Here is a 22,954-nt window from a genome sequence, read left to right as displayed (position 1 = left end):
AGAAGGAGCAGCGCTTAGGTTGTTTTAATATTACATTGGCTGTATTAAAGCTATACAAAACACTACTGGATCTTCTCTAATACACAGATATTTGTGTTGTGTTTAAAACACAAATGAGGGCCCAACTTGTCCTGAAAATAACTACATTTTTCCAGCAAAGACATGTAGTGACTCTGTCCTAATCCTGTTAATTCAATTCAATTCAATTCAAATTAGCTTTATTGGCATGAATGTGTAATAACAATATTGCCAAAGCATCATACATACAACATAAGAACAATCAGCCCCATACATTATAATAAATAAAACAGTAAGTGTGTGTGTTTGTGTGTTAAGAAACTATATATATTAAAATAAAATAAATAATTGAAACAGTAACGTGTGTGTATATATATATTAATGTTAATAAAGCAAATGAAAGCCAAGAATTTCAGCAACATTTATCCTGCTAAAACTTCCCTAGAGGACAATGTGGCCAAGCTCACCAACACATTTTCCAATATTTGATCTTGATGCTGCCTTTTCAGCACGTTTTTAGTAGTTTCGTTTTCTACAAGCCACACCCTCCACCTCAAATAGAAACTGATACTTAACAACAACGTCACATGACTTCTAACATGTCAAGGTAAGGTAGTTTACTTAAATGTCTCCTTTACATGTCAAGGTATGATTGTTTACTTCAGTTTGTACTTTCACTAATGGGTTAGATGTCACAACAGAATCTGTATTTTCTCCAAATGAGCCTATAATCTATTGAGTTTGAGGTGCTGATGTTGTAACACGCCGTTATGTCTGGATACTGTTCCTTCAGGCTCTAACAGGGACAACACTGAAACTAGAATAAGAAATATGTCGTAATTTTTTTATCTTAATTAGCCAACTGTTCGATTTCTTACTCCCATACACAACAAGTTTGTTTGCTGTGTACGCAAGCGCAGTGAATTTTCCTGCCTTTTTAACTGCGTTGTGTTTACAAACTTTTCGCAGCAGATTGGGTAACACCTAAGACACGCCCACCAAACGGGAGAAAAAATACCTGGAAGCCCTTTTCATAAACAGTTTATGCTTGAAGCCCCTTGCAGAGAAACAGTTTCCATAATTTTCTAAAAATCTATACAGATGGATCTAAAAACAAACAGGAATGTGTGGGAATTGGAATACATACATCAAAATAAATATCTCAAAACGATTATCAGATAGGCTATCCATATATACAGCAGAAATAGTGGCAGCCATTATAGCATTACAGTGGGTTGAAGAGGTCAGACCTGATAGGGTGATATTATGCACAGACTCCTTAGCAGTTATTAAAAGCATTCAGTCAATGACATCTGTCAGAGAAGACCTATTGATAGAAATGTTTCACAGCTTGTTAAGATTACATCGGGGAGGGATAGATGATCAGTTTTGCTGGGTGCCAGCTCATGAGGGAGTAAATGGAAATGAGATTGCAGACAAACTAGCAAAAGAGGCATTACAAAAGGAAATAACAGTTCAAATACCGCTAGGAAAAGGAGAAGGAAAAATAGCCATTAAGAAGAAAGGTAATGAAATATGGCAGAAATGGTGGGAGGAAGACAGGAAAGGAAGGGGTTACTATAAAATACAAAAGTCTGTCAGTAATAAAAATTATAGCGAAAGCAACAGGCGGGAGGAAATTATTATGACAAGACTAAGAGTAGATCTCACAGGACTGAATGGCACCTTGTTTTTATTGGGGAAAAGGAATAGTGAAAAGTGTGAAAACTGTGGGGTTAAAGAAAATGTTGATCATATCATTTTGCACTGCATATTGTTTGAGTTGGAAAGACAGATATTTCAAGATAGGGTTCAGGAAGCAGGGCGGGAATGGAATCTGAAGGGGGTAGTGGAAACAGAAGGAGAAGAAAAGGGTTTAAGAATCACCAGGAAGGCATTATTATTTAAATTTCTTAAAGACACTGGGTGGGTGAACAGAATATGAGAGCACCTTATTGAGGTTGATAGCTGAGTGATATGATGCTACACACTCCAGTACAGTAGGTGGCGGTATGCACCATGCCCCATGGTGTTGCGACCAACAGGTGCATGCTGGGTCCGGCTAATTGTAAAGTCTGGTTAATCTACAATCTATGGGTTAAATGCTGAAATGCTGGTGGTGGAGACTTCAGGTGACTTCTGCGTACACTGAGAAACTTATACCGTTAGTAAGGTGAGGCGTTTCTGCTGTTTGAGTGCTTAAAACACTTAAGAGGAGCTCCGTGTGATTAATTTAGATTAATTTAGAGAGTTTGAGATTGACAGGTTAGCCTATACTTTGAGGCTGAATGAATAGACAAGTTGAAGCTAAAATTGTGAAGGACTTCGAGGACAGTATGATTTAATGCACACATTCATGTTCCCTGTATGGTTCCTTTACATTATTATTTTGTTAAAAATTTAATTTTAAATTTAAAAATTTAACTTAATTTGGCTAGGTTTAATTATTCATAAAAAAAACATTACCTGGCTCTTTTAGATATAATTTCTAGATTTAGTTTTGTATAGGAGGGCTATTTTGCTACGTCGTATGCACTGCTCATTCAGTTTCAATGAAGTAAAATAAAGTCAAATCATACTCAAATGAATATTTTGTTAAATAAGAGGTTACTCTGCTTGAGTGTATTGTACACTTGGTAATGCCACTTTAGAGAAACAGTTTTCGCTTCAGTGGCGGGAAGTTCTCAGGCTGAGGTGAGTGACTTTCCAATGGAGTTTGTTTAATGTTACTTGTTTTTGTAACATGCCCACCCTGTCGGCAGAAGATATGCTGGAAATTATTAGAATACACTGTTTTAAAAATATGTAAGTTTAACTATACCAAATTCTCTTCACAACCAGACTAACTTAGCTCTTTAGTTAGTCACAGTTTGTTGTAACTAAGCTAACTGAAGCCCAAGCCCGATAGGGTAGACATCATTCATTTGTAGTTAATATTGCAATTTATAGAAATGTAATATTATAATTTATAGAAACATTTTCTGTAGATAATAAAGTGCTGCAGAGAACATCAGAGTGAGTAGGTGTGGGGGGATTTATATCAAATGAACTGAGAATGTACTTGAAGTTGAATGTCTCATTTTCATATTTTGTCATGTGTTCTTTGTGTCCATGTGCTTCACATGCTGATCGGCACTGTCATTTTATATTTTTAAATAATAATTGAATAATACTGTACCATAATCCAGTGTGTTCAGTATTCAAGTTGGAGGGGGTGGCTTAGTGCTACTAGCCTGTGTGTGTGTGTGTGTGTGTGTGTGTGTGTGTTTGTCCATTTGGAACACACATTCAAAGAAATAGTGACTGAAAGTATCTTGATGTCGTTTCTATTTATTTTATTTTTTTAGATGGGCGCTATATTCAACATACTTGAGCAGTTCAGACTGGAATCTTATTACAGCCATTTTTTCTCATTGGGCGTAAAGGATGAAAGAGATTTCTTGGATGGCATAACAGATGAAGATCTAAACCGCATTGGTGAGATGAACCTCAGCTTCAAACCAAAGACTAAACATTTTTACTAAACTTGGTATAAAACAATTCAACATGCATACATCTAGTTTTTTTTTTGCCTGAATATGTAATGTTTGTTGTACTGGGTAACCATAAAAATTAGATCCATTTACATGGCAGTACAATCCAATACAGCAATCCTGTAATACATTCCTTTTTTGTAAGATGTTTAATATTAATCCTTTTGCACATCTTCACAGGTTTAAGTCATGTCGAGAAGAATCGTTTTTCAGCAATGAAAAACTTCATTCAGAGACTCAGAGCTCCAGAGCGCCATGTTCAAGCAGTGACGCCTGTGCAGAAATCACTGGAGCTGTTCTGTCTTCAGTACACATACCCCAAATGTCCTCAACCAAAACACATCAAAGGTAAGGGGAACACATTTTTTTTTGTTTCTGATCATTAGATGAACTTGGGCTAACCACTAATTTGTTGATCAAGCAGTAGTATTGGATATCGTTTGTTTTTTTACTATTCCGGTGCCAAATCAATACTTCTAAAACAGTTCCAGTGTAGGTACCAGATCTGCTCGGGGTCCTGCACCTGCCAGTAACGTCACATAACATAATTGGCTGTACGTTTGTATGACGACGTGGCAGATTGTGATTGGTTGCATGTCGGAGTGTTTACAGACATAGTTTTTGCAGGCCCTTGAACCAACTACGGAAAGCTCTGGGAGAACTTGAAATAAAGCAGTACTTATTAAATGGGACTTACCAAAGCCTGACCATCAGTTGAAAAGACCTGAGAGCAGAATGGCCGTGATACCGGTTAATTAACGTTATGACGCTAATGTTAGCTACCGATCAAGTTAAGCTAAAGTGTGTCTGTAAATGTGAAATAAAACAAACATTTATTGATAAATACAGACCCCAAGCAGATCGGATAGCTATACCTGTAAATGGGGCACACTGTAGTTTGTCCGAGATCTGACCACCCGAGAACATCTGGTGCCTAAATGGTGCCTGAACCAATGCATGCAAATAAAATTAAAATTCTTTAAATTGAACAACATATTAACAGTTTAAAGTTTATTTAAATAGAAATATAAGTAAATAAAAAAACATAAAAAGTTTACATAGCAAATTCACAGTATATAAAATCTAAGCCACATAACCCAACTACAATAATTTAACACTAAATAGTAGTTATTGTCTGACAGCAAGTGAAAAGCGGTGGCGCTTCTTACGTCTGTAAGGAGCACTAGAGTGAGAGTAGTTCAATCGATATACATACTTCAAACCAAAATGTGCGTTCTAATTCGTGCCCGTAGGAAACGGTTCCATATTGATACTGGGTTTGGTACCCAACCCTATCAAGCAGTATGCAGTGTTGTGTCAGAAATAAGATGTGGTGATTGTGTTACAGAATGTATAGACCTCCACATATAACTGAACACGGCCCTGCTTAACGGTGGTTGTTTTGAACTTACAGATATGGATCCAGTACAAAACACGGTTGAGGACCTGATGTTAAGGATCGGTCATCTTGAGAGTGTTGGCAATTCCAACGGAGTCTGTCTCTACACTGTCGATGGGATGCCCCTAACAGATGATCCCTTCTTCAACACATGTGAGCAGACACCGTTTTACAGTGATGCTTACTAGGCTTTTACTAAGTTACTGTTGCCAGGAGTCTTTTTGTGTGTATTTTACTGAGCTTGTGGATACAACAGTGACAATACATTTGTACTGAAGCATCTGTAATCTTGATCCAGGACACTGATGATGCTTTTCGACTATCTCCATGCCCTGACCACAAGCGTGTCCAGTTCTTTGGCTGCAAGAAAATCAGATATGTTTGAAAATTGATGTAGTGTTTGGGACAGCGAGGTGTAGATGCATCTTTGAACTAATTGAGAACCAGCTGTGAAACGGGCATGAGCACAGATTCTGTGCTGACTTGAGGGTTTTTGTCTCGTATCTAAGAACTGGAGCAAAAGTCTTGTAGCTTGCATTTGCCATTTTTCATCTTTCCATGACTAAAAGATTTGATTGCATAATATGGTATTTATGTGTGCATAGTAAGTAGGGTTGCAACTAACAATTATTTTCTTGATTAATCGATTTTTGTTAAAATGTCTATAAAGGTCTATAAAATGTCAGAAAATTGTGCAAAATGTCTAAGACGTTCTTAAATGTCTTGTTTTGTCCATAAGATATTTAGCTTACTGTTATAGAGGAGGAAAAGAAACAACAAATATTTACATTTGTAAATAAGTGACTTAAAGCGATCAATTGACTATCAAAATAGTTAATTTAATAATTGCAGCTAATTAATTATTGCAGCTCTAATAGTGGTTTTAGTGAGCTTATTGCTGTAAAAGCAGCTATGATCATTACTTTTTATATTAACAATGGATCACATGACTACTTGTATGTGAAAGGGTGCAAACTTAATGATCAACCTAAAGAGAATTGCCATCCATCTAAGCTTTATAGGGTCTTTCAGCTCATTGTTTTGTTTTTTTACGGTCCACATGTTTACTGGTTTGGCTCAAGCTGGTAGCTGTTTTCAGAGGGAAAGCTTTAAAAACCCAGTGTACACTACCAGCTGCAAATAAATTCTAATGTTGATCTGTACGTGACGGGTTGTGTGTGACCATATCAACTTAAAATGTCGTCTACTCAAACAGGGTCTTTGAAAGACAGACATATTGAAAGTGGAGCTGTCATTTATGCAATCTTTACACCGAAGGAAAACCTGAAGCAGGCTCCTCAGATACCAAAGCGAGAGGTTGGTGAAACCTATGGAGACGACATGGTTCGATGCCACATCATGCTGAAGGTGCGTCTTAACAATATTGGTCATGATACAACTGATGAAGATATTGGCACCTAATGAATGGAAATTATTGTACGAACTAAATATGTTTGCTTTATGGCCCAGCTTAAATGTAATTCATGAACCATATTTCATATTAGCATGATCATAAATCCCTTTTAAAGATTATCTAACCATTATTGTGTTACAGTAACAAGACAAGCGTCCCTAGGGACGTCTCTTCTGATCACAGCACAAGCAAAGCAAAATGTTCAACTTCCTATATAGCCAGAAACCTTGGTTGGCAATATGTTTCAAGCTCGGTGCTCCCGAGGAAGCACTCTGTTTAGTATTTTAATATTCTTGGTGATTTTGTTTGTGTTTTGTGGATGCAGGCACATCAGAGGTTCTGATTAATACTTTTTGTAATCAAGAAGCTTCCAAATTCTCTTTCGTTAAATTTAACAATCTTTCGTTAAATTTAACAATCACAACTTAGCAATAATGTAATAGGTCACCGCTGTGTGTATATATACAATCAACACAATGTTAATTAAAGACATTCAAATTGTATCTTTCTAGCCCAACTACCATAGGCAGTGCTCAGCTTGTTCACTAGTTTAGACACAAAGTCATAACTAAGGCAAGTAGCCAATCAATGATCAAAGATAGAGTTCCAGCAATAAATTAGGTATCTACTAGATTACTGTGGTGCAAATATATATGACATGCAAATAAGTGAGTATAATTCTATCATTTTATGATTCAACTGACCCCAGGGCATGTGTAAAATATTTTAATTATTTCATACAGGGAGACTTTGAGGTGATGGTGAACTTGGCAAGTGACACCATGACCAGCCTGAGACTCAAGTTGGCAAATGAAAGTGGATTCCCAGCACATGTCCTTTATTACAAGTAATCATCACACCACACATTGATATTATGGTTTGTGACCTTATTTGTCATTACAGGTGTCTTTACCCACATAGCACTTCTGGTCTCTCCTGTGCTTATTTTGTTTGCAGAGGTCAGCATAGTGCTGGTGACACTCTGCAAAGTTGTGGAATCTCTGAGGGGTCAACAGTTGCCTTTTCTTTGTCCACCTTCTCTGATGAGACGCCACACGATGAGACATTCTTCATTAATGATGTTGTGCCTTCAGTCCAGCAAACCCAGAAAGGCATCAGTGTGTTCTTGTCTTCACTTTATGCTGTTGTAAGTAACTATCAGTAGCGTACACAATTTGATGGATCCACCCAAATCCATGACTGCACTCTGTATGTTCACTGTTGCTTTACCTGGTCAGAGCTTGTAAAATATCTACCATGTCCACGTTTTGTAACGTAATACCAAGTTTTTTACAGAGTGAAGTCTGTGTGAAACGCATACCTTTTTATAAGAGGAACGCTACCCCTCCCCCACCCCACCAGTGTGCTTATGTCTCTAGAGCACCAACATTTAAATTTACAACAGCAAAATCACTATATAAACTCAAAATCGGATGTCAAAAATACTGAGTGACGTTTAGAAAGAATAAAGAACTCCAATATCAGTCCTCCCTCCTCCTCCTCCTCTCTGCTGTTATTCACGGCCTGCAGGTAACTTTATTACCTGGTAGAGAAGAGTGGCCGGTTTATCTCAACCTCAATTGCTATAACGATGTGCCAAATTTTAAGCTACGTGGCAAACTAAAATGAACACACATACTACAGACAGACTGCTTTCAATTCAGCTTTTTTGTAACTAGGGATGAAACGATTACCGGTTTAACGGAAAACGATGGTGAAATTCTTGACTGTTATTATTACCGTACCCATTTTCATTACCATGATAACCGGGCACGGTTAACCGCGCTATTATAATCTCACAGCAAACACTGTCCAGCGTCTCCCAGAAGCAGGCACACACCCGTAGAATGCAACGTGGGTTTGTTTGGGTCAGATTCATGTAATTGCTTCATCACATGAATTCTGAAGCAGAGGCAGCAAAAATGTACATATCAGAAACCATCCTTGAGATGAGGTATGGACACTTAGGGATGAATTGCGATACCACTGGCGAGTGCTGAACTTTTAATCTTGCGCCATAATCAGGTCAGACTTTTAATTGTATCTAATACTGACGTGCATTTCCATCATCCTCACCTGTACGTTTAGTGGTAATTAGCATATGTTACCATGCTAACACTCTAAACTATGGTGATCTATTATGCCGATTACACATGATTAGTATCAGCATTTGTTAGCATTGTCACTGTGAGCATGGTAGGATCATAACTGTGGTTAGCAGGCTGAAATTAGCATTTAGCTCAAAGCACCACTAGCATGGTTGTAGACATTGTTTCCTGAAAAAAGGTTTTTAAACTGATCTGAAAAGATGGCAAATCCAGCATTAAAGTTGCCTCCATTGTAAAGTAACTTTATAATAAGAATAATAATAATAATTAATCTTTATTTTTTCAAAAACAAGTTACAAAGTGCTTCAACAAGTGCAAAGACAACAATACAATACCCAAAAGACAACAATACGAGCAAGAAAACATTGAAAAGACCAAAATACATGTTTAAGATAAATATAAAATAAGTAAAATAGAATAAAATAAAAGGGATAAAAGTATGTTTTAAGAAGGGACTTAAAAGAGTTCACTGACTCAGCCGACCTGATTTCCTCGGGCAGGCTGTTCCAGAGCCTCGGGGCCCTGACAGCAAACGCTCTGTCCCCTTTAGTTTTCAGTCGAGACTCTGGAACAGACAACAGACCTCTGCCCGAGGATCTCAAGGTACGTGCTGGTGCGTATGGGACTAAAAGGTCAGAAATATCACAAGGTGAGAGGCCATGAAGAGCTTTAAAAGTGATCAATACAATTTTAAAGTCAATTCTAAAACACTAATAAAAGGCAGTTTTGAAATTGGTCTAAAGTTTTGATGGAGGGAGGGATCTAAACCAGGTTTCTTTAAAAGCGGGTTCACGCAAGCTGTTTTAAAATAATCAGGGACACAACCAGTAGATAGGAGCTGTTAAAAACATAGATCAAATGGGGCCCAACAGAATCCATAACTTTCAGTAAAAACTTTGTAGGTATTACATCACCTACCTTTATCCTACCTTTCACTGTTGGCTTAATTATACATTATTTAAAATACATTTCATTTTATTTTTTTCTTCTAGAAAGGTCATTATAATAATGATCAACTGAAGAAACTGATTTCCTACATACGAAAACTGACTGGATGTAACCCTCTCGGCCAAAGTTTGCATCAGTTACTTTGCAGGAATGAAAGATTAACCAGGAACCAGAAGGTAAACAATATGAACTGGTATAATTCTGCCTTTAATATACACTGTATTTTGCTTTTTGTTTTCTTGTGCTCCATTGCATTTTGAGGATTGGTGCATTTAATATACATAGTTTAAAAAAAATAAAAAAAACATCTATAAAACGTTTTCTGTTGTGTACGTATATATCTGTCTGTCTGCACTACAAACAAAAGTGTATTCACCTTCAGTGTATTGGTCGCTGCAGTCAATATCTCAACAGATAAAATTCAAATTTTCTGCTCTGTAGTGGGAAGATGTTTTCCTGTAATTTGGGTGAACTGAACCTTTTACACAGTCACGTGTTTTCACCAGTACCCATTTCTTCTGATGCTCTTCTTTTGTTGTAGATTGCAGTTGTTGAAGGCTTGTACCTGCTCTTCAGACAACTTTTGCCTCAACGTGGAAGTCAACGAGGGGAGAAACTCATTGAGGACCTGGATGTCTTTGAGAATTCACTGTACTGCTGGGCACATCTCCTGTCAGAAGCAAAGGTTAGATGATAACGAAGTTTAGCTAATATTAGCTTGTGAAGCATAAACCAGTAACTTTAGACTTAAGTTCATAATTGCCAGTATTTTGTTGGATGCTAATATATCTTTAACACCTTTTTATGGAAGTTGGCATTAGGGTTGGGTGATGTCTACAGTTGTTTGATAGGCTGCGTCATTAATAAGCCGGCGGCTCACCTGCTGCTGTGTTAAGGGATCGCGGGTGGATATATACAGAAAAAAGACGATTTCTCAGTCTTTTAGGCGATTTTATAAAACATACTGCTGATGGAGAAAATGGAGCAGAGTTGGAGAGAGGGTTAGAGAGAGACAGAGACAGGCGGGTCAAGTCGGGGTGTTAACCTGAGGTGTAACATTAGGAGTGTGTCAGAGTGTGGGGAGAAGAGATTTCCGAGTCAGATGCAAAGCAAACTTAAAAACAATAATAATGTTCGTGGTCATTAAAACCAGATCAGGTCATTCACAGGGTGGTATAATGTGAAAATTTTAGATTTTTCTTGCTGGGGAGGCGGAGGTTTTACAACACGATACCGGCTCAACGTCGTGATGTCTTGTCAGCCATCGCCGATGAACGATGGCATCCTGAAAGAAGGTGAAACATGATTTGAATGTATTTATGAATGCATCGATGTGGATTCAGGTGTATCCAATGGTTGAGCACTTAAGTAATGACCGCTTCGGCTTTGTCTTATTTTGACAGAAACAGGCATCAGACTGTGAGAGCTATGCACCAATCACTCTTACGTCTGAGAATGGCAGCCGTTTCTGTGAACCAGTCAGAGTGCCTGGAGTACCTGGTACCTTTGAGCGAGCATACGTTCTCCAGAAAATCAAAGGTAAAATTTAAAAACATTGAAAAGTCATAAATCCGATCAAATTGCACTATGTTGAGGAGACGCACCATAGTGTAGTATTTATCTGAAAAGAGGTCAATGAGAAGATGCAGAAAAAGCAGCCCCACTGTTGACGGATCTGCCCCCCCCCCCCTTTTTTTTTTCTTTATTGGGAAGCAGCAACAGGAAATGCAATTGTACTTGTTTATAAGGCCTAGCAGCAAGATAGGGAAATTTTTCTGCCCTTTTCATGAGCTGATCTGTTTTGAATGCACTCTGAGGAGCAGTACAAGTAGCTGCAGTGAGCTACTTGGATTAAGAGCTGCGGCAATAGTATTTGTACAAATTCTATATTTTTCTTTCAGAACTGTATTTGTTAAATAGGTGGAAGGTGTTGCGCTATCAGCTTCACCTTCCTTTCTTTTTGTTTAGATGGAGATAAAATTCCAAACTGCACTGAAGAGATTTTGCAAGAAACATCGTTACAGAGAGCCAACGACATTGAAAAGATATTGCTCAGTTTGCCTCCATCCTTCAGAACATATCCTCTGTGGATTCATCGTGACAAGACGACTGGTCAAAAGTATGTATCAGATTTTTACTTATCATAAAAGTACTTTAATGAAATGCCTTTTCTGTTTATTTAGACAATTATTACCTTTGCTGTTTTTTTGCTGCCTAGTGATCTGCTCTATATGGTCATCGATAGACTGCAATCTTCATGACATCAGTGTTTTTCTGTTCTTAGAGCTATCTAAGAAGGCACAGGGCCATAATCAGGGTACCCGCGGGATCTTGAAAGTATTAAAGTCTTAAATTTAAGACCTGTACCAAGGTCTTAAATGTTTTCTTGTCCTTCCGTAGGATTTAATTTATGCCCTAACGTCATAAATGAATACTTTGTGTGTGAGACTTCATAATATACTCCGTTTGGTGTGACTGTGTTATACGGCAGTACAGGTAACGTTACTGTTTACGTTAATGTTTAGCTTTACGCTGCGGAGTGTTCGCGGTGCACGAGCTCTGGCATCCAGCTCTGCGCGAAACAGTCATTTGTTAGTAGCACGTCAGAGACGTTTTCTTTTCTAACGTTAGCTCGACGACTCAGAATGGGCAAGTGTCTGAAATTCAGAAAGCCAGAGATACGAACAAGTTGGCGGACGAAGTTGAGGGCAGTGGCGCTGAGGTTAGCACAGCAAGCTGATCGGCGTGCGAGCCAGTCACGCTGTGGCGAGCGCTAATGGAACAGCAGAGCTGGAAGACCCGCTGCAGGTTACTGGTCAGTGAATGATGCAACGAGGACAGGTGTGTATGAGACGAGGACCGTGTCTGTGTGTCGGCGTTGCACCGCTGTTGAAGTACAAACACACCCCAAGCTATAGTGTGTTAAATATGAATGTATTAAAATAAAATGTTTTATTAAATTCATGTGACTTCGTAAATTTCTTGGGCTTAAAATTCATACAGATTTTTCATTAAACGGCAGTGAAGTTGGTATTAAAGTCTTAAATTAAATTTGAGAATCCTGGGGGGTACCCTGATAATATGTTAAACACACAAATACTGTTTACCCACCTCTTTAATTATATAAGGCATATAATCCATTGCCTTATGCAGAGTTGATATGAGTCCGTACTAAGGTTGGAAAATCATTACATTTTAGTTTAAGCTTAAGTGTAAAATGCAGATTAAGCCAATTATTAGATTTAAACAGCAGATTGATTAGAGTTTTTACACATATCATTAATATGTTGTACCTCACCACCCAAAATGTGATCCTAATTGGCAGCAGGGATATCAGCAATCGTATCCAATTGTCAAAAGTTCATACATCATTAATGGGCACAACCCTCTTCTGTTATCATTCTGAGGCCAAAATGTCCACTTACTTACGTACATTCCACAATAAAATTGCCACGATATTTTATAAGCCTTAAAGCTAGGGTAGGCAATTATTTTAGCATTGTTATTATATTTGTTATTATATATTTGTTTACATCGCAACAGCAATCAATAAACTTGCCTACCTGCGCCCTCTGCCCGTGCACTCACTGCGCATAAAAATGTGTTTGTTTTCTAGCGGTCTCTTGCTAGTTCTCTAACATTTCCTACCCTAGCTTTAGCGTTCTCAAGGTGGTTACACATTTGCCATTTTGACACCCAAATGGTAAATCAGCAGCATTGCACACACGGACAGGTGCATTAGTTGGTAATTCCATTGAGTTTGGTGGTCCTGTAGCCTTTTCTTTTTATTGCCACCATATTGTCACTTGTTACGTTATAGACTGATTGCTATGACATCTGCCACATGTATCATGTCAACAGATGAAGCCTTCTGAGTTGCTGATATCCATGACTTGCTCTCTAGTGCCATCATGTTCTCAACAATTTTTTAGCCCCTCCAAGTGGCAAGGCTCTGACAATGAGCATAATGGTCTATGTTTCTGTTCCATCCAACAAAGTTTTGACTTGATCCTTGTTTTTTTACTAACCTGTACAATTAAATGGCAGTTTCCAGATAAAAATGAAGAAGACTTTCGGAAACATGGTGGAAGAATTAAAATCTCCCTCCAATCAATACCTCAATGTGACCCCACCTCTACATTTGAAGGAGTTAGGACAGTGTCAAGCACACCTTGTTCTTCTGAGTGAAGGTACTCTATTTAATCACAATCTGGATGGGTCATTTGTGACTGAACATGCATTTTTCAAATGGCACTGGCACCTATTTTAAAGGGCAAGACACACTGGCAGGGTATGAATCACATTAAAACGTGCACCTATTGTTTTTCTTAACCGATACACTAGTGTGGTGTCAGCTGCACCAGAGAAGAGACACTAGAATGAAATGGCAGTGCAACAGGACAAGAAACAAGAATCAACCAGTGGTAAAAAGTCACAATTTCTTAAGCAGTGGAGCACTAGTATAAAGTTGCATAATTTGGAAATACTGAAGTACTAGTACTTCATTTGTACTTCCAAATTATGCAACTTTATACTAGTGCTTCACTGCGTATGATAGGGAAATATTGTTTTTATTCTGCTAGATTTGACAGCTGTAGTCACTTAAATACAAAAATATAAACTTTTAAAATATGATGCATTACTGTTTATTAAAGGCCCTCTATACCCACACAGGTGTTTCCAGTCATGGGGCTGATTAGGCTGCTCAGGTTGGAGTTCTCCAAAAGTCTTTATACTTCATGAGAGTTAAGCAACAAGAAAAACTAACCGATCCCCTGAAGTCACAAAAACATTTATTGTTTCTTGTAGCACAGGATGATAATAAAATATTATGGTGTGTGCAAAAAAAATCCCTTCAAATCTATATAAAAAACAAAACCATCACATTCATGTCGCAAACGCGCACTTCGTATGATGTGTTCAGTTGTGTGGACGTGACGCCCCATGGCCAAATGTCAATATTATGTACTCAATTCTGAATCAATCTCAAAGGAACTTCCCATTGGTGTTCTATACTTCCTCTGATATTTAGTGCCATGTTTGTGGGAAGCTTTGTAATGTACATTTTGAGGGGGGTTTTTTTCTCTTTGTCAGACAACCTTGGTGTCAGTTTGTGTAAAGAAAAAGGATCCCCTGACATGATCCGCGTGCTTGATTGTTTGGATGGAAAAACTAAAACAGTGGATGTGAATCTATTGGCAGCCAGGTAATGTATAGTATCTTACATCAATCTAATGTTTTCCAGCAAGGTAGAGTTCTAGTAGAATACTGTGTATTTTTATTTTGTTTTTATTCCTGTCTATAAAGGAATTGGGAAAGAGGGAATCTATTATATTTCTGAAATGTTTCATATCGCTTCTTTTCACAAAAAAGTATATAAGAATAATTAATAATAAGAATAAGATATTAATATAATAAGAAAATATAAATTTTTGTGAATTGCCCCTGCTTTGCATTAAGCAAGTAGGGTGTGAGCATTTTACTGAAAACCAAACTTTTTAATGTAGTTTTAATATGTTAAATGAAATGAAAATTGGACTAACTCAAATCAGAAAACCTCTTGTTTTGCCTAAAGCCAATACCAAAGACATCCAGTCAAGTTATTTGAGCCAATTTGTGGCCATTTCTGTGCATAATGTACACACACTGTAGGTTTTATTTTCCAGTTTCTATTGCTATTTTTATTTCACCTGCACAAATAAGGACATCACACTGACAGTCAACTTGATACAGTTATATAAGTAGTGCACAAAATGAGAACCGATGAGGCAGCAGTAAACTATAAATCAAGGTATGTGCAGTGCCACAGTGTAGCAGCTGATGTATTTTCTTTTTAACTGAATGAACCTCTGTAAAAGTCATACTGTTTTGAAATTAACACAGGACTGGTGACCACAGAGATGACCGAACATTTGTCACAACCAGGCCTCCAAAAGAGGCTATACTGGTAACACTTTTCTTCTGAAGAAAATGGGATTGGCAAGAGAAATGTTACATTTATTTATTGCTTAACTGTTGTAGAGCTGTCTTTGTAAGTTTAGAGTCATTGTACCTGTAGTAATATAATGCATCTTATGTAGTGGATTATGTTATAATATTCCATCACAAGCACTAGGTTTTTAAAATTTAATGTAAAGATGTTTCTATTAAAATAGCGGAAGGACACATTTATAAAATGATGACTCCTGACTCAAATTTCCATCAGGTGCTGATAGATACAAGCTCTTCCATGGAAGAAGAGTGCTATGTAGGTGCAGAAATACAGAAGATTAATGCTGTGAAAGAGCTCTTTCACAACTTTGCAACAAGGAGCATGGCTTATGATTTTCATCATGTCATTGGCCTTGTTAAGTTTGACTCCATGGTGAAAACTCTCCACACATTTACTGAAAATCTGGAAAAGTTCAAGGTAAATTCAACCCTCTTCTATTTTAGAAAATGTTGTCTGTGTGTAATGCAATAATATGACTAAATGGATAAGGGTTTTTTTTGTTTTTGTTCCCCCGCATTTGTAGGAACACGTACGTAAGCTTGAGCCGAGTGGATGTACGCTGCTGTACGACGCCCTGCGACGTGGGGCATCTGAGTTGGAAAAGGTCAAGACGAGGTTCCCAGATTGTAGACTTCACATCATTTGTCTCACTGATGGAAATGATTCTGGGTACATTTCTTTCTCTGTTTTAATCTGTTTTTGTACTTTGTTTATATTTGACCTGTTGAACTGTAAGCAGTAAGAAAATTCAAAATGTCAAACTACAGATATATGTGATATTAAGTGCGCTGACATCTTATTCTTCATTCTACCCATAGATCCTCCATAGAGCCAGTTCCCGTTACAGCCAAACTGCTTAAATCTAACATCATTGTGGATTCAATCCTCCTTGGAAATGTGGAGAACAACATGTTGCATGGAATCAGCAATGCAACTGGTATGGCAAACTGTTAAAATAATGCCATGTATATATGCCATCAAACAGCAAATTGACTTGATGGAATTCAAGGGATCTCATACAACTCATAATTATAGTCTTATTTAATGTTGTTGACAAATTTCCCCCCCTTAGCATTATTATTATTTTTGCTACAAGGTTGAAGATATTTGACACCAAATGGGTCAAGCATACATATTTTTGTTAATTTCTTTTACGTTTTTGAAAGAGACCATACATAAACACCGACCGAGGTAGAGAGGGTTAGGGTAGAGAGGCAGAAATTGGCAGTGAAAGGTTTACAAGTAGTATATACCATGATGTGTACGTTAAAAAGTTTGCAGAGAGCACATTGTCGTGTGTGCATCTGTGTTTTACAGTCACTGTTATTACTGCTAGAGCTGGGCAACAAAACAATGATAATTATCGCAATATAGTTTTCCTCAATAAAAATATTAACAAATTTTCAATATATCGTCAATAAATGTTTGATTTTATTCATTTGAATCACCAATTAGCACTTAATTTTTGTGTTAAGATATTTATTTTGTTGAGGAAAGGGTACTGAAAAAAAAGTTTCCTAATTATAATTGTTGAAAAAAAGATTTTATCAGAATCATTTTGAATGTTCTACCTCAGATGTGTGAAGTGACCCACTTGTTGTAAAGAAAGAAACCACAATTAACAATCTGGTTTCTTCAACTTTCACTCAGGTGCCAGCCTTTAAACTTAAAAGCTGTAATGATTTTACATTTATTGTGATAATTATTGATATTGAATGGTATGAAATGTTTTTATCGTTATAACATTTTTGGCCTTATCGCCCTGCCCTAATTACTGTTACTCCACCATTGCCCTGAAGTGACCTCATTCAGCAGCCTCAGCCACCAGGAAAATAAGTTCAGCCTGGACGCTTGGCAGCAAAAACTGAAAACCGCAAACTCTAAACACAACCTCTTTGACGGTTCAGAACACTCACGCATCCGTATTGCTTCCAGGTGGTTGCTGTTTCAAACCACAGACAACCAAAGAGGGTCTCAGGCTGTTTGAGATTGAGACATTGCTGTCTTTGGAGCAGCGGAAACTCAAGGATCAACTTGACCCGTCTTCCATCAGTGAGGTTGGTTATTGTAGATCATTGTCCACCATTTTGTTGGAAGTGAGCTGAACATGAAACGCATCAGTTTCACACAGGCATAAACTCTGCACATTGCCTAATTTATTTGTCCTCTTAGAGTATTTTGTCAAACATCTTCGCTACTCATGGGTATGACGAATGTCCAGAGACTTCCTTGCCAAGCCAGATAAACAGCAAAGTGACAGTGACAGAGAGGTGAGTAATGGAAGCAACCATTTTGTTTAGGCTGATAATAAAACTGGTCAGGTTAATAACAACCATCTCCGTCTGCTGACGATCACTTTATTTTTTACCTGCTGCCATATTTAGTCTGATTTGTTAACCTAATAGGTTATGATTTTTGAACTGTAGCACAGAGATCAAGTTAACAAAGTAGAAGTTTTACACATTAAAAGAAGCTTCCTTGTTAAATTGAATTATTTCATGACAGTGCTTACAAAAATATTTTGTTGTTCAGGGTAAACAAGACTAAGACTCCACAGCCAAGTTTTTGGTGCACAGTGGTATATTGAAATATATAAACAAAGATAATGCTAGCATGCTGATGCTAAGCAGGTATGTTAAGCCAACTATGTTCACCATTTCAATTTAGCATAGCAACATTTGCTAATTGGCACAGTGGAGCTGGTGTTGATGGGAAGGTGAATAGCTTTTCAGGTATTTGGCCACTAACTGAAAGTATGACCTCTACCTTGATGAAAAGGGGATCACCGAAGTCGGTAAGCTTCATCTTCTGAGCTCCATGAATGTTTGTATTAATGTCAAAGTTATCCATCCAGTGGTTGTTGATATTTTTGTCTCGATTATGACTTCAAACAGTAATGGTCATATTTTGGGGCAAATTAACTGTTTTTTGTTTGCTTTACTTTTGAAGCATTAATAAGCTCTCTACATAAATAGTGCTCTGAAAAAGAAGATTCAGGAGTCAAAGAAGGGGTGGTTCCTGGAGAAGGACAAACGTATCCTGGAGGAACTGAAGAGCCTACATTGTGACCCGCATCCCTTCTTTAGAGTCTTTCCATCAGAGTCAGACTTCAGTAAGTGGCCAGTTCTCATATTGGTATAATGCATTTTTGTAATTTTTTTCCGGGAGGCACACTACTGTTTTTTGTTGCACCATAACGTGGAACCATGGAAGGAATCAGAAGGAGCTTTATTGCCAAGTAGTCTTTTACACATACGAGGAATTTGCTGTGGTGATAAGGTGCTACACGTAGACAAACATACAGTAATACATATACATACATAAATAAATGTAGAAATATATAAATATGGAATAGAAGAACGACGTTGCAGATATATACATGTGCATTATTCTGGGTCTGTGCCGTGCAGAAGTAACGCAACGGAAGAGAATATTGTGTACATATAAATGTATATTTTTATGTTGTCAATTTATATAACAACAAAGATCAACAACAAATATGTGCAACATGCCAGGTCTGTGCACGACGAGATGAAACCGTGGTGATGGAGGAGGTGAGGATGGACTCAATGATGGCGGTGTAGAAGTGCACCATCATTGTCTTTGGTAGACTGAACTTCAGCTGCCGCAGGAAGTACATCCTCTGCTGGGCCTTGAAGTCCTGGGAGATGATGGTGCCCAGGAAGCGGAAGGAGTCCACAGTGGTGACTGGGGAGTCATACAGGATGATGGGGGGAGGGTGGGACTGGGTTCTTTCTAAAATCCACGACCATCTCCACTGTCTTCTGAGTGTTGAGCTCCAGACTGTTCTGGCTGCACCAGGTCACAAGATGGTCGATCTCCCACCTGTAGGCGGACTCATCCCCACCTGAGATGAGCCCAATGAGGGTGGTGTCATCTGCAAACTTCAGGAGCTTGACAGACTGGTGACTGGAGGTGCAGCTGTTGGTGTACAGGGAGAAGAGAAGGGGGGAAAGAACGCAGCCTTGAGGATCCGGTGCTGATGGTCCTGGAATCAGAGACATGTTTTGCCAGCTTCACGTGCTGCTTCCTGTCCGTCAGGAAGTCTGTGATCCACCGATTGATTCTCAAAGCGGCAGTAGAACTGGTTCAGCTCATTTGTCAGGCGAGAATTGTTTATGGAGTGGAAGACTTTGGGTTTATAGTTTGTGATCTGTCTGAACCCCCTCCAGACAGAAGTGGCGTCGTTTGCAGAGAACTTGTTCTTTAGTCTTTCGGAGTACAGTCGTTTAGCTTCTCGCACCTCCCTGCTGAACCTGTACTTTAACGCCCTGCACCCGGCCCTGTCACCACTCCTAAATGCCTCCTCCTTTTCCAACCTTAGCTGTTGGAGTTTAGCTGTAAACCAGGGTTTGTTATTGTTATAACTCACCCTGGTGCGTGTTGGTATAGATGTGTCCTCACAGAAGCTGATGTAGGAAGTCACAGCCTCTGTAAACTCATCCGGATTGTTGGTAGCCTTCTTGAAAACGTCCCAGTCAGTGCAGTCCAAACACGCCTGAAGATCCTCAATAGCTTTACTAGTCCACTTCTTTGATGTCCTCACTACAGGTTTACAGAACTTTAGTTTTTGCCTATAAGCAGGAATCAGATGGACCATTAGGTGATCAAAGTGTCCCAGTGGAGCGCGTGTGACGGCGTGATAGGCACTGCTAACTGAGGTGTAGCAGTGATCCAAAGTGTTCCCCTCTCTGGTTGGACACGCGTCCTGAACGTTGGAATGTAAACACCGACCAGAGTGAATGAAGCAAACTCACGGGGGAAGTAAAACGGTTTACAGTTAATGATAAAATCTTCCAGATTAGGAGAACAGTGCTGCTGAATCACTTTAACATCGCTACACCAGCCATTGTTAATATAAAAACAGACACCTCCACCTTTTGTTTTGCCGGAGAGTTCTGTGCCACGGTCCGCTTTGTACAGTTGGAAGCCAGCGAGCTGCAGCGCAGAGTCCAGTATCAGCTCACACAGCCACGTCTCCGTGAAACACAGAACAGTCCTAAAAAAATGTATTATGTACTATATTCAAAAACTGTACCTTTTCTTTTTTTTTTCTAAAGTTTACATAAAGGCACTATATGAAAATGTCCACATTACCACCGTAGTCTTAGAAAATGTTCTCAGTGAAACATGTAAAGGATAAATAATTGTGTTGACCACTGGGCAGTAAACCTTGTTTTCAGGTATCATCAACTGCATTTTGCCCTTGCTTGAAGGTTTTTAATAGCAACAAGCTTTTTTTCTTTTCAGCATTCTGGAGGATTCTCATGCAAGGCCCTCCTGACACACCATATGAGAAAGGAGTGTTCGAGCTCTACTGCCAGTTCGGCCCTGATTACCCAGTGAAGCCTCCACTAGTCCGCTTTGTCACACAAGTATCCTGCCAAGATACAAACAGCTGAAATGTTTTTGCATTTGTTGTTCATTGTTAAAGTAATGTTAATTGTTAGGAAATGTATAAGGTATTCTTTTTTTCCAGGAAAAAAATTCTTAACATAAATACAGGTGTACCACTGCAATATCAACACTGTGGGCCGCATCTGTCACAACATATTTGACCGCAACTACAATGCACACATCACCATGAGAGAGATCCTAGAAGCTGTGTACGGACTGCTCATCATCCCTGAGCCTGACGATCCACTGGACAGGTGAGATTTACACACATTCATAAATAAGTCCCACTTAAGGTAAGGCAGGTAGACACTGAAGCCTTTTTTTTTTTACCAAGAGATATTTCTTATGTTAAAGGTGTTTTTGACCCATTTCCAAAGTTCAGTCTGTCCTATTGATTTAAAATATGGTGGAAATAGCTTCATTGTATCACCTGTATTTTTAGACGGTTACTTAAACTTGTGGTGATTTTTTTTTTTCCTTTGGAAGCATTTTGGCTGAGGAATTCCTGACGAGCCGTGACATATATGAACGAGAAGCCAAGAAACATACAGAGGAAACTGCAGGAAAGTCGATGGATGACATGGAGAAAGTAAATGAGCTCCCCTATATTACCATTAGACGTTACCTTTTTCCCCATTACATAATCTGTGTCCTCCTGGCTTTAAACTAACAAACTGTTTTATGTTTTGGGTTTTTATTTAAAGACATTGGTGGATCCTGAGCAACAATTCATTCCCCAACATCTGATCTGTCCACTCACCAAGAAGATGTTTATTGATCCTGTGAAAACAGTGTACGGCACTGTGTACGAACGCAAAGCCATTGAGGAACATCTGAAACAGTGAGTTTGTTTACTACTGTTGAAAATTTAATTAAATATGATGCGGTTGCCTAAATGACTGATATATGTTTAGAAACCACACGGTTTCATATGAACCCGTCTTTTAATGGAACATCTTAAAGTTCATGTGATGAATTAGACCCACCATCTTTTACTTGAAATAATAAAGACAAAAGCAGGTTAATGTCCGGTCACAAGTCTGAAACCATTATCACCTCCCCAAAACAGTCTCTGCAGCTGCATTGCCATGTATTTTCCCAGTTGACTGGACGCTCTTTTGCAGACACGCGTATGAGCCGTTGGCCGGCCCAGGGCACGAGCTGGAAATGAATGACATCACAGCCGACCAGGACATGAAGAAAATGGTGATGGATCATCGTTCTCGTCAAATAAAGTGAATCTGAGCAAAACATTTGAAGCAAGTGCAAGTTAGATATGCCTCTGTACTCTCCCACATATTCAGCTTTTTGAAGTGATCAGTAAATGCTTGATAAGCTTGTTCATACTTTTACTTTCATATAATACCTTTCAAAGTTTGTTTTCATTATCGTTCATTCAGAAGGTAATTATTTGAATTATGTAATGATCATAATATAGCCTATACATTTTGTTGTTGCTTTTACTGAATAAACAAAGGAGGGTTTGGTTACGTGTCTTTTTTCCCTGAGACAGCTTCTACTTGACAGTAAATAGTTTTCTCTGTTAAGACACTTGTGGTTGGAGTTAATTGTATTTAAATGTTTGTTTCTTTTCATGCTGTCATATTTTGACCATTTTCTAACTCAAATGATGAATGTATAACTTTTAAGGTAATTTAGATCGTTGTGACGACAATAATAAAGGGAATTCTAAGCACCCAGTCCTGGCTAATAATTAAACATTGTCATGGGTAAAAACATAATTAAGATAAAAACATCAAGATTAACATTCATTTGATGATAATTTAACTAATAGGGGAGATGATAGTTCACCAGTGGTAAGTAAAAATGCTAATACCACACTAGATATACTGCGTTCAAAGTAAAATTCCTGCATTGAAAATAATTAAAATGATGTAAAATTACTCATTATTAGATTATTTGTGTGTTAGATGTAGGACTGTCACTAATGATTGATGATCAATAGTTATATTACAGCTTTCACCCACGTTTATCTACCCAATGCGAGTTGGGTGGATTTAGTACTGATACTGCTGTTCCTTAAGTATTACTAGATTATCTCTTGAGTACATGCTCTAGGACCAATCTCCGTCCCCAATTTTGCCAAACGTCACGTGATCAGGT

The 22,954-nt window shown here is 38.3% G+C and overlaps 1 protein-coding gene across 5 annotated transcripts; it reads left to right on the top strand.

Annotated features, from left to right (window-relative positions):
• Positions 1-488: 488 nt before the first annotated feature.
• Positions 489-22,530, top strand: LOC119901939. 5 transcript variants are annotated; one of them, XM_038717733.1, is made up of 25 exons: positions 489-625; positions 3,366-3,495; positions 3,732-3,899; positions 4,966-5,103; positions 6,167-6,318; positions 7,108-7,211; positions 7,322-7,511; positions 9,465-9,596; positions 9,962-10,105; positions 10,824-10,959; positions 11,389-11,539; positions 13,468-13,610; positions 14,515-14,626; positions 15,304-15,367; positions 15,626-15,829; positions 15,936-16,081; positions 16,231-16,349; positions 17,348-17,469; positions 17,585-17,682; positions 18,388-18,524; positions 20,684-20,808; positions 20,939-21,084; positions 21,317-21,419; positions 21,535-21,671; positions 21,955-22,530. In XM_038717733.1, the coding sequence occupies exons 2-25, from the start codon at positions 3,366-3,368 to the stop codon at positions 22,067-22,069; spliced, it is 3,216 nt and encodes a 1,071-aa protein (XP_038573661.1). In that variant the 5' UTR covers positions 489-625; the 3' UTR covers positions 22,070-22,530. The 5 variants fall into 5 exon arrangements, with proteins under 5 accessions (XP_038573661.1, XP_038573663.1, XP_038573664.1 ...); XM_038717734.1 differs by lacking the exon at positions 489-625 and adding an exon at positions 2,168-2,191; XM_038717735.1 differs by lacking the exon at positions 9,465-9,596.
• The last annotated feature ends 424 nt before the right edge of the window (positions 22,531-22,954 follow it).

This window comes from Micropterus salmoides, unplaced genomic scaffold (assembly GCF_014851395.1).
Source record: "Micropterus salmoides isolate LMB-PRFRI ecotype aquatic unplaced genomic scaffold, ASM1485139v1 Ms_hic_scaffold_14, whole genome shotgun sequence".
NCBI lineage: Eukaryota > Metazoa > Chordata > Actinopteri > Centrarchiformes > Centrarchidae > Micropterus > Micropterus salmoides.
This window is presented reverse-complemented; position numbering and strand designations above follow the sequence as displayed.